At 45.6% G+C, this 12,457-nt stretch overlaps 1 protein-coding gene across 2 annotated transcripts in view; it reads right to left on the bottom strand.

Annotated features, from left to right (window-relative positions):
- FoxK (forkhead box K) overlaps positions 1 to 12,457 on the bottom strand; it is a 79,389-nt gene that overhangs the window by 14,188 nt on the left and 52,744 nt on the right. For both annotated transcript variants that reach the window (XM_075701419.1, XM_075701418.1), the window contains exons 2-6: positions 9,447 to 9,710; positions 6,344 to 6,511; positions 3,701 to 3,860; positions 1,360 to 1,547; positions 633 to 862 (exon numbers count right to left, since the gene is read on the bottom strand). In XM_075701419.1, the coding sequence (XP_075557534.1) occupies positions 633 to 862; positions 1,360 to 1,547; positions 3,701 to 3,860; positions 6,344 to 6,511; positions 9,447 to 9,710 (1,010 nt within the window). The remainder of the gene's footprint in view (positions 1 to 632; positions 863 to 1,359; positions 1,548 to 3,700; positions 3,861 to 6,343; positions 6,512 to 9,446; positions 9,711 to 12,457) is intronic.

Below are 12,457 nucleotides of genomic sequence, written 5' to 3'. Positions count from 1 at the left end.
ATTTAAATTATCATTTTATAGGAGTTACACAGTATCATTCATTATGATGGGCATTGTGGTTTCTTTTTTTTCCCCTACCCTCCTGCTTAATAACGTTATTCGTTTAGACTACTACCTGACTACCACATTGCTGGAGAGTTTCCTAGTACATAATTACTAGAGGAAACTGACGCTTCAATAGCTCAGCTACCGTAGGAATGATGGTTAGTGGTATACATGGAGTTGTCTGATCTTCGTGCTTGTGGCTTTGTTTAGTATCGTTAGCTGTCTTTAGGGGCCAACATTTTGAAGCAATCCTATTTTCCTAAACCCAGAAGACAATACCACAGGGTCTTATTGTCCTGTGTAGGGCACATGCATGATCGCAGCGAAATGCAGAGTTTGTATCGCAATGTTTTGTTGAAATTGATCAGCTGCAAAGTCATGAAGCTGTTTGAAGCCACAAGAATCCCTCAGGCAAATGTACCAACTAACCATCATACCCAGGCTGGTTGAACCTCCGTGCTTGCAACTCCAGTAGACAAGAGTTCCACTGAGTATATGAAAGTATTTGAAGGTGCCTCCTTCCGTATCTTCATTTATGTATTACACATAAGAAAACTGAATAAAAAAAAATTATTCTGATTAGTCACCTGGTGAGCCCGGGGCTGACTGGCTGGCCTTAATCTCGCGCGCCAGGTACGAGGCTTGCGGGGGCGCAAGGCCGGGGGGGATGGCCATCATGGCGACCGGCGGCTGCAATGGGGAGCTCGGCGCCCCCTCGGGGACCATGCCCTCCGGCACGGGGCTGGGCTCCCGTGACAGTGAGTCCGGCGTCGCCAGGCCGCTGTGTGCACCGTGGCTTGGCGACGCCGGCGCTGACCTGTGGGAGAATCGAGAGACTCTTGAGGTTGTGCAAACAAAAAGAGCCAATCGCAACTCGAAGCTGGCCGTGAATCACAATGAAATTTTTGCACGGAATAACGATGAAAGATATCAAGCCACTGAGAAAGTTTGGGAATCCCTTTTATCAGTAACGCGTACTCAAAAGAGCCACATAAAGAGCTCCCCATATTGCTCAACCGCTGCAGCAAAACACAGGGAGTTTCAGACCTTAGAAACTGGCTGCCTCCCAAGCACTGGTTTAGTTTTCAAGAACGACAGAATCACATGATGGAAGATGGTTAGGTCTTCAAAACCTAGCACACACAACACTCCATATATCATTGCCACAGGCAGTAACTGTCTAACTGAGCAGCTGGCTGCGAGTCACAAAAAGAGTCCAGGAGAGCCCAGGTTTCAATTTCTAAGCGCAACTTTTTTTCTGCTGAAGTTTAGAAAGCCATGTTATGGAAGTCGAGACTTGTTGTCGAAACCAACCTGGAGGAAGAGTAGGGCGTCCGGAAACAGGGAAGCCCCCGTTGCCGCCGCCTACGGAAGGCCTGCTCGACCAGCTTGCCTTCCGATTGGGGGTCAATGCGCCAGAAGGAACCCTTTCCCGGCTCTTCCTGCGACCGGGGAACCTTGACGAAGTACCGGTTCAGGCTCAGGTTGTGCCGGATTGAGTTCTGTGCGGGACAATGGAAGAAATATGAAGGACAAGCGAATGCCGCAGCGCATGGTGCCATTTCCCAAATGCACCGAAACATGAGAAATCGCCATTCAGCGCAACACATCACATCTCAAATCTATAGGCCCCCTCCATCTTAGAGCTGTAGCTATTGCGAGCTCTTTAACCCAGCTGAAGTCATGATGTCCGTTGTCGTAATTGTTTGACATTGCCAAGCACTTAGAGACGACCAGCCCATTTGCCAACGTCAGGCAGTGCACAAGTATACGACTCCTATTGGTTCACAGATGCAGGTGATGACAAAGAGAGTGCTTAGGTTTCGAGAAAATAAAGTATGCTTCAAGACAATGCTAATAATAGAGAGATTTAGACTCCCCTATGGTGTTACAAGTAAGTGTTGCAAGTTATGGTGTTCTGCAAGTTACAACAATTGCAGAAAATCTCGACTGTTGGGCTAACAGCTGTTGATGCCAGTGAAGCACTCTGGCTCCTGCTGTCTACATGAGCATTGGGCGTGCACACAAAATCGGACTCCCTGCTGAGCAGCTGCGGGCGCTCCGCATCACAGCGCGTACACTGGTGCAAGCGAAACGGCCAATAAACGGCAAGTTGAATTTTCTCTAAACCTTTCTTTTGACCACTGAAAAAAGTCGTCGGCTTTCCTTTCGTCTCGACTCATGAACCATCAAGGTGCGACACCTGCCACCTGCCAAAGCATTATTTGGGAGAAGTGTGCTCTCGTGTTGCGTGCTCTACTTATAATGGCATATTCACTCAGGCACTATTGGCCATGCTCTCGTACCACATTCTTGTGTAGCAAAGGCCATCCTATTTCTAAGTATTAATGCGTTAGCATTAGGAATGTCTACGTGGAAAAAGCGTGTTTGAAGCGTGGGGAGTCAGCCAATGTGGTAGACGTAGAGGGGGGATCAAAAAGCTTAAAAGAGTGCATGCATGTGTGCGTGCCAGTAGTGCAACTGATACTGGTCTGCTCAGCGCTTCGCTCTCCAAAGAGGCTGGATGAGGGCTGAGTGAGCTCCTCAACAATGCTTTGCAATGTGGTGGACGCAGTTCAAATCGTGGATCCAGGACCCCAAGGATGGGCAACGCAATGCTGACACATTTCTCTCGCATTTACCGCTAAATCGCCACTGAATATATTTTGTTAGGGTACTGCCCATGGAATATTTAAAAAGAGATTCAAACTTTACAGGCTAATGATCAATTGCTTTTGTACTAATGTAATTCCATCACCTCAGGTAAGGGTGAGGACTGAAGGCACACAGAACCCTGCTTCTAACAATGCCTGAAGATCAGCAACAGTTTTAAAGAAAATCTCACATGTACATAAAGATAAAGCTTCAACTCAAGCCCACGTCAACTTTCCCTAATCAGATACATGCAATGCAGAAATTCTCTTACGAGACAACTTCTGGATCGATTTGAATGAAATTTGTTGCATTTGAGAGAGAAAGCGTTACATTCTATTGACCCTCGGAACAAAAATTTCAATTTGGGGCATGGAATTTCTGACAAAAATTTTCAAAAAACAGGCCAGTTTCAAAGAAATTGAAGCACAAAGTTTTCAAATACGTAACTCTGGGCCAACAGACATCACATTATCTCCAGTGGGCAAACTTGATACTATATGAATTTACAGTTTATGTGAAATTGTTACGATGTTTACGAGGGCTATGCAAAGGCCCTATTGGCGCTACATTTCAGCGCAGCGCATAACACATCAAATTTGTCTGCTTCGAACGTCTTAATAGTGGCAGTTCACAGAATTATTATTGTTTTTCGTTGCCGAGTTGTAAAAATTGATACTTAAGGTTTCTTTCTCTGAATTGTATAATTTTCGACAATCTTGTGGGAAAATAAATATATGGCCTAAATGAAGAAATCCACTTTTTAGAGTCACCAATTTGTAAACTTTTCCCTTACATGCCATGAACCTCACTAAAATCAGTGCAGTATGGTTGAGAAAAAAATATTTTTACGGTTCCATATATTTAAATGGGAGCCCCACAAGATAACGCTTCCTCTTAAGTGGCACATTACAGCTCCCTTTTAGGGAAGCATCTCAAAACAAATGCAGTTTAGGACCCCTTTCAATCAAAAGAGCGAGAAGGGAAAAGTGGTCAGGCTGACCTGCCATCCTTTGTCGGCCGTCCGGTAGTAGGGGTAGTTCTTGGTGATGTATGAGTAAATGCCGCTTAGCGTCAGCTGCTTGTCCTGTGCTGACGAGATGGCCTGCACAATCAGCTGGGCATACGAGTAGGGCGGCTTCTGGTCCCCGTCTGGCCCACTCCTGGAAGAGGAGGCCACCAAGGAACGCTATTCGCACAAGGACCCAAACATAAGAGGGCATCTTCTTACTTTAGGAGGAGAAAAACGTTTGGTCTATGCATACGGTGCACCAGTCTTTGCATGGCCATTTCCGTATGTCATATGTTAAGGTTCAGAGCACCCATTGGAAAGCATTTGAGATAGCTGACGCAGTCGCATCATTTCGTGATTCCACATCACAGTCAAAGAGTTGCTTGTTTCAAGCCCGAAATGTTCTGGAATGCAAGAGCGTACAGTCACGTTCAATATGAGCTGCAACACGGTGCTCCAAGACTATACAGGGCCACCACCACCACCACCACATCATCAGCCAATCTTATGTACACTACAGGAAGAAAGTGTTGCCCTGCGATCTCTAATTACCCCTGTCCTGTGCCAGCCGATTCCAACTAGCGCCTGCGAATTTTTTAATTTCATCACCCCACCAAGTCTTCTGCCATCCTAGACTGCACTTCCCTTCTCTTGGCACCCATTCTGTAACCCCGGTGGTCCACTGGCTACCTAACCTACGCATTAAATGACCTTGCCAGCTGCATTTTTTTTTCTCTTAATGTCAGTTAGAATATCGGCTAGCCCCGTTTGGTCTCTGATCCACACCGCTCTCTTCCACTCTATTATACGCCTAACATTCTTCATTCCATCCCTTTTGCACGGTCCTTAACTTGTTTTCGAGCTTCCTGGTCAGTCTCCAAGTTTATGCCCCATATTTTAGCTCCTGTAGAATGCACTGATTGTACGGTACACCTTTCGTTTTAATGACAATGGTATGCTTCCAGTCAGGATCTGACGATGTTTGCCGTATGCGCTCCCACCCCTTTTTATTCTTCTGTAAGTTTCCTTCTCATGATCATTCTGTGAGTGATTGACCTAGGTAAACATACTCCTTCACAGACTATAGAGGCTGACTGGACGATCCTGAGCTCTTGTTCCCTAGTATGGCTATTGATCATTATGTTTGTCTTCTGCATGCTGATCTTCAACCCCGCTCTTACAGTCTCCCTGTTACAATCCTCAATCATTTGTTGTAACTCGTCCCCAGTGTTGGTGAACAGGACATATGAAAAATTGCAGAACAATGTTTCGATGACTAGTATTTATTAAACCAACTTTTTCGTATTTCAGCACCACCTTGCAGTTTTGGAGTCCCTTTGACCAGGGATACCATGTTGCAGCTCGCATCAAGAATGACCGTACATGGAAACAAACAGCTGTGATATGGCAAAATCTTGAGGTTCTTTGTTCAACCAAGGCAGGCATAACTTTTATTTCAGTCACCGATTACATTTGGCTCTGCATTTCCCTGCAAAAAGCGTTGTACTATAGCACCAAAACAGCATTAACGCAATGTGGCTGAACACACCACAAGATGTCACCGTTGACACAATTGCTCCCATTTATGTTTCCTGCAACATAGCACATAGAGAATCACATAAAGCATTCAAATATCATGAACACATCATGCAAATTGAAGCTGGTAACATGCTGTCATACTAAGGAACAATATTACAACAAAAAACTTCGATCAGTCCTTCTCATATTGCACCACAAAGCTCTGATATTTGTGCACGCGTACTTCTAATCTTCATTTTTGTTGCTACCTCGAGTTTCTGGAGCAACAACAGTGTTGAACCAGACTTTTAGGTAGCTAAACTTGATTTACCTCCTGGAATAAACGCAGGCTGACGAAAGATGGCCAGCTTGCGTGAACAAAAGGAGGAGCTCAAATGAAAAACTTCAGTAGCCCTGCAGTGATAGTGAATCTCTGGTGAATGGGAAAAAGGAAAGAACAAACTGCACCTCCTGCCAGTTTCAGTAATAAATATGTTGTGATCAAAAGTATGTTAGCATTTAAACAAACAAAATGCAACAAATATGCGATCAATTTTACATTTGAAGCTATGATTCCTATATTACTTTTACTATAATTCCTTTAACAAAAATGCAGTGGAAAGCAACACAATGTGAAAAGCTATATGTGACATTACAAAGAAAAAGGCCACTGCTGCACTTATCACAACTGGCCATTTGAGATTTAGGAAGCTTACATTAATTTACTTTGCCTTCTCAAATTCTGCCTAATCGATGGATATCCTTGTAATCTAGGTTTAGGATGTAACAATTTGTTTCACTTGATCATATCTTATCCTTCAGTGCTCCCGACTGGCGGATCCTGGTGGCAGAAAAAGCGTAGAGCGGCATTCGGATAACTGACAGAGCGTGAAAATAAAAAGCATTGCAATATAATTGTTATAGTCTGGCCCCTATTTAATAACTGTTAGCACAGCAAGCAACTGAAAATACACAAAAGGCCTGAAAGGTCAGTACGATGAACCGGAAACTGGCGACATTTGCAAAGAAAGCCCGGCTGTGCCACTCAACAACCTTACAGTTGGCAGTGGACCGTATGCGCCAGACGAGTGAACAGAGCACACAGCAAAAGCTCACCCAGGCACAGAGTTGCTGTTATTATGAGATGCTGGTCCACTCGCACCAGAGCCCGTGGTGGGGACCTCCTCATGCCTCTCCACGGCTGCTGCGGCCATTTGCAGGTCGGAGGTGACGTTACGACGATGGTTTCCCGACCGGGGACTCGCGGGACAGGAGTTTGCCGCACTGCAATGTGGAAACGGTTCGAAATGAGTGTTCAGCGATGCTTCTAAAACATGCACGTTCTAACAGCAGTAAACCACGAAGCAAGGCGCCTGCACCGCAGTGATCAAGTCTTTGCTCCAGAGAACGTTTCAGATGTGGGCAGACTTGCCGTGCTAGCCACAGCGAAAGTTTTTTCAAGCGTTTGGAAAGCTGAGGTTCTCACGTGGTCATAAATACCTAGGGCAAAAATTAAGTAGCAAAACTTGTCTTATCCAAACAAGACCGAAGAGCGAAGGAACACTCAAACATAATACAATGTGGGCCAACCCAAGTGAACTGTTGTGCACACACGCGCAGTGCTCAGCACTGGCGATGATGATGAATGACAACAGCAGCAAAGGTAGCGGACAAGTTTCATGCACCCAAATCGGCGTCAAATAAGCGTAGCGACTGTGCATGACATCCGCCAAGACAGTGCGGATAACATCAATGTGCAGAAACATCTAGTGGCAACAGTAAAGTAGTGCAATAGACTTTCGTTATTTCAACACCTGCTCATATAACTTTTGGTTCATTCGATCCCGACCAAAAATATTTTTCAGCGACCATACAGTAAGATGGGCCCCCAACAGATAACATGAACTTGACTGGTAGGCACGAACATGTCTGATCCCAACGGTGAACCCAATTGCAATTCCAATGGCTGAAGTGTCTTGTCTTGGTGGCGCGCTTAGGGACAGCGAATGTATCAAACAAACGTCATGACATAATCTCATGCCGAAAATGCTCGTTTTCATCCTCCATAGAAATGTTTTAAAGTAAAATGGTAGCTCACATAGAATTGACGCCTTAGGTACTCGATTTTAACGGACAACTTTTTTTCAGTGCTGAAAATTGCCCTGCATGGTGCAACTGGACGTTAACAAAAACTGAATTCGAAGCAACCTACCATCAGAGCCAAACTAGCCAGTGTAAATGCCACTGACATCACAAAACGGCAACAGAAAAATTATTGCATAGCATGCAGAAAGTTTCCTTCCTCCGTGACAGATTAAGAAATTGTCGGGCAAGCTTTTGACACAGTTGATGCAGCACAAAGTAATTAATAATCGTGGATATAAAAGAGGCATTGATCCCACCGTAGACTTTAAAAACAAGTACAACTGCATATTTTCTTGTGTCATCATGGCCCCAAATAATCCTCTGCTGACCTAGACCTGTGTTCCGCTTCACTTGGCGCCCATTCTGCTGTTCTATTATAGACCACCAATAACCTGCTCTATGCATTATACAACCTGTCTAACTTCACACCTTCCTCTCAACTAAAACATCAGCTCCACCTGTTTGCTAGGTAATCCAGACTGTCATCTGCCCGCCTCTTAACGTTATGGTTACTACTGTTCCTTTTATCCCTCATTGAGCGGTGTTAAGCTCTTTCCCAAGGTAACCTCGCTTCAATGCTGTCTTTCATAAATTTCACTTCATTGGAAGAGTGTTTCAAAATAAGCAGTTGAATACGTCGCTACTCTGATGGGCGATGAGCGGGCTATCTGCTCTATGCATGACATCCCTCGCCCAACTGCATCCAATCCTTTTAATCTCAGTAACACCTCTTTCGTCTCTAACCCAGTCTTGCCTTTAACATTATGCCTAACAGTGTACTGTTGCTTATTGCATGGTGCCTAGCCTCTCAAATTTCTTGAGTTTGACTATACAGTAAAAGTTCGTTAATTCGAACCGCAAGGGGAAGCCGCTTCAGTTCGAATTAACGAAAGTCCGAACTAACGAAAGTGAAGGAGAACAACAGTACGCTGCGATTTGGAAGCAGTAGGGCATCTCAGAAATTTGGCGTGTCAGAAAGTGATGGCGTGTGCCGCGGGCACACGCCATCTTCAAGTCGCAGCTCTGGGTCCGACTGTGCCAAGCCACCGATGCCCAGCGAAACGAACGTTAGCCGAGGCTTAACACCATCATAAAGAATTGCAACGACTGGTACATCCTAAGCTGAAAACAAACGTGCCTAACCGATGAAGACTGCCTAGACAAAGACGCTGAACATGTGAAAATGGCGAAGGCCCCGATTTGCCGGTTCTTGATTGCAAGCACAGCTGCGACGCACACGATTCGCTGTGTTTTGGTGCTTGCCGCACCATCTGCCGCACATTAGCAGTTACACAAGATTTGCACAGCCTCCGAGATTCGCGACGGGCAAGACGTCTCAGAAGTCATGTAGAACGGAGAGGAGGCAGCAGCTGCTCCCTTCTGGCCGACCCCGCGCCGGTTAGATTTTTTTCCGATTTTGCCTTCTCTCCCTGCTCTCTCCGTTCCGGAGGTGACCGAGCCTTGTGTGTAGGCAGTAGGCGCGTTTCTCTGGACATGTGCCAGGCGCCAAGCCGCCGGCACGGTGGCGCGTAGTTTGAATAATCCATCGCGGAACCTTCTCGCCTTCGAATTAACAGGCTTTTTTATACATAGAGTTCTGTGGAGCTTGGCCGGGCCAAATCATATAGTTCGAATTATCCATAAATTCGAATTATTGAAGCTTGAATTCACGAGATTTCACTGTACATTCAACATGACGCTTGTGATTAAAGTGTTACATTTTTTTGCAGCCATAGCCATGAGGGACACTGGCTAACACACTTGGTTTTTGATGGGAGGATGGCCACCACAGTAGCTGAACTGGTAAAGCACTGCATGTATAATTGGGAGGATGTAGGTTTGGGACTGCCAACTGTGGCAAGTTGTCTTTGGGTACACTTTCATTTTTCTTTTTGTTTTTTACCATTTCTACACTTCAATTAAACATGATTAATTTCTCCATCGCTTGCTCTAGCTTCATTGTCCATTTCATTGTATGGTTTCAACTGATGAAAAATGGAGCCCTTCGAGCTCCTTTATTCCTCTCACTCGTATGAAATGAGAGGATTTCCTTCGAAAGCCAAAATCCCCCCACCTAAGCGTGCCTGTGGGCGACGGGATGGGACTGGTGAAGCTTGACTCAGGCTCGGGGATGTTGATCTTGAGCGGGGCGAGCGGCCGCGGCAGGTGGTGCGGAGCCAGCTGAGGGGGAGGCGGCTGCCGCGGAGAGACGGCCAGGGGCCCCGCCTCCAGGCGTGGAGGGGGAGGAGCGCCACCACCGCCACTCGCCGGCCCCACCTCGTCCACCAGCGACTGGAACATGATCTTGATGTTGGTGCTCGGGAAGCGGAACACACATCTGCAACAAGAAGTGACATCACATCAGTCAAGAACCACAGCTGCCCAGGAATCACGGCAAACACACTGCGAAGAAGTAGATGCTGTGACAGGCTCCATAGGGTGCGTGAAGTGACACTAGAAACAGTTACTGCTAAACACTGATCTTTCTAGAAAATAACTGTGCGTAAAGAAAGGAGCGCACTGCACGTTTGCTAACATAGGAATATCTGCCGCAGAGAACTTTCATTATGAGCAATCTAGCAAATGTGCCACATGAAGAACTTGCATGCCATACACAAGCACACTGCCTGTCACACAAAGATGTGCTTGTTCAGCATTTCTAGGACCCTGTGCCTGTTACCAGTGCCAAATCATTGTAGCCACTTCGCTCGACAGACAAAATATGTGGTCACCACACACTTAACCAAAACATGCCTTGGGTGTCTTTTGCTTCTCCCGCTGACAGCTCTAGAGATTTCAACTTCGGGTGCGATGAGTATGCTAGCTTAATGTGTTTTTTTCCAAAGTTGACATTTTCTCCTTACAGCTCGTGTTTGTTTAAGTTAAACTGCGATAGACGGGTCTTCGTCGTTCACAACAGGCGTGATGGCAGCTTTACGAGCCACAACACAGGTGTACAGAGGTAATAAAAAATTGCAACAGCTATTACTCGAGCCCAAATCAATGTGGCCTTGAAAATGCACTTTCCTCTTCAACTTCATGAAAAATAAACAAACAAATAATCACACAAACAAAAACAAAGATGTAGTCCAACGATCTTAGCATATGTGCTTTTCTTCAATATGTATGCATGCTGTTCCTTGCATTAGGTCACACCAACAATGCGAATCTCCGCCCCATGTTGTAAAATGCTGAATGTGGATGAAATGCAATTTGATTCAATGTATTCAAATGAGTTGCCACAATGAATCAAAGACCGCCAGAAACGCAGGACAAGGGGTCCTACTCGACAAATTCTGCCATGTTGTCCGATTCCACCTTGTTGGCTTCTTGAGCTAGTCAGAGACGCCCACGCAGCCGTGGGCCAATCGAAAGCGACAAAGCGACGAATTTCACCATACAGAGTAATTTGACACCAGAATGGTGGCCCCAAGTTTAAATCACTGCCACGCAGTTGGGTCAAGGAGGCAGACGACTTTAGGGCAGCGGGCAAGAAGACCTGCAGGTCTTTTGCGAGTAGGCGTCTTGAGTTTGGCAGAAATTCAAAGAACCACGAGAGCAGCTTCCCTTTCCACAGCTGCGATGAGAAACTACGTTTGCAAACAAAGCAAGCATGCAAAGCAAGCAAGCAAGCCATTCTCTTCAGCCCCGAGATGCCTGGAGAGCAGGCGTAGTACAGACAATAGACGGAGAGAATAAATAGACGAGCAGAGCTGTCAGTCATACCCCCCCTAGCTACCTCAACCCCGTGATCTAGTTAGAGCGCATGCCGCACACGTGCTGTGCAGCAAGCGCAAGCTGCCGCAGGATCGCGTGTCCCCGACACAATTGCAAAAAGGTTTTTTAAAGACTGTCTCAGAGAATGCATCTGCCTCCTTGAATACGAAAGACGTAACATTGTTGCAGCCCTGCTGCCACGTGTCAGTGTCGCCGTGGGGTGCACCGACAAGTCACTTTTCAATATCGTGGCGAAAGAGGGCCGATCAAACAATGCCAAGGTTGGCCAGAGCAAGGCGCAAACAATGCGGAATAATAATTGGCCCCTTTGACTATGTAGTACACCCAGTCCATTGTTGTGAAGCTCCCTCGCCAACTGCACATCTCTGTGATGAAGATGTCCAGAACACTTGGAATTAAATAAAGGAAAGAGAAACCTGCCGCAAGTGAAACGTCGCGCAATTCATGCCGCATTTCCACATGGAAGCAATGGCAATAAATTCAAATTAGATATCTGTCTTCCAGCAGTGCTCCCACATTTGAAACAAAAGAACAGATACCCTTCTTTTGGACAGGGCGTGTTCTTGGCAAAAGTACTCCGACACAGAGACTGGTGCAAGTAACATTGGTGCAAGAACTGCACACGTGGCCATCACTGCAGAGCACGTGTACATACTGAAGCAACGCTTTAGCATGTACTTAGTCTTAAAAGGAAATTGTAAATGAAAGTACCCTCCTCTGGAATACTACAATATTGCATAATCTGCACCCCCCCCCCCCACCTCTTGCTCCCTAACATCAAACAAGTTGCATATCCATGGGTACAATACCCGAGTTAAAAAGATAAACTTGTGGATCAACTGTCACCAGAGCTGCAATATAGTACTAATGACAATTCTATTGCATTTTCTTCTTTTTGTGTTTCACCATTTGCCAGAGCAGCACATCGCCTCCTACATTATCGCCATAATGGGTCGCTTCAGGGTGGTAAAACAAGAATGGAATAAAATTTAGCAAGAATATGCTGACCTGGGACATAATTAGTGACTCTTCCACAAGCTTGACATTTTCTTTTGCTATTCCACTATACCCAGAAATTCCAGAAAACTTGTGGACATCAAATTTTGCATTCCAGCAATTATAGACTGCATTTCTCTAAAAGAAAAAAACAAAGAAAAGAAGGAGGGAAAGGAATGAGTGTATAAATTCTTCACAGGACACGCATCACTTAACAATAGATCCATTTATGAAAATTGTAAAAATATTACACAACTTGCAGGCATCCTAGCATTATTCAAATGAGCTAACTAGCAAGTGTCTCAGCCAGCATATCGTAGCAGGTCTACCAGGTAGCTATCACTTGACAGT

This window comes from Dermacentor variabilis, chromosome 8, assembly GCF_050947875.1.
Source record: "Dermacentor variabilis isolate Ectoservices chromosome 8, ASM5094787v1, whole genome shotgun sequence".
Classification (NCBI taxonomy): domain Eukaryota; kingdom Metazoa; phylum Arthropoda; class Arachnida; order Ixodida; family Ixodidae; genus Dermacentor; species Dermacentor variabilis.
The sequence above is the reverse complement of the archived record's forward strand: the minus strand, read 5'-3'. Positions and strand labels throughout refer to the sequence as shown.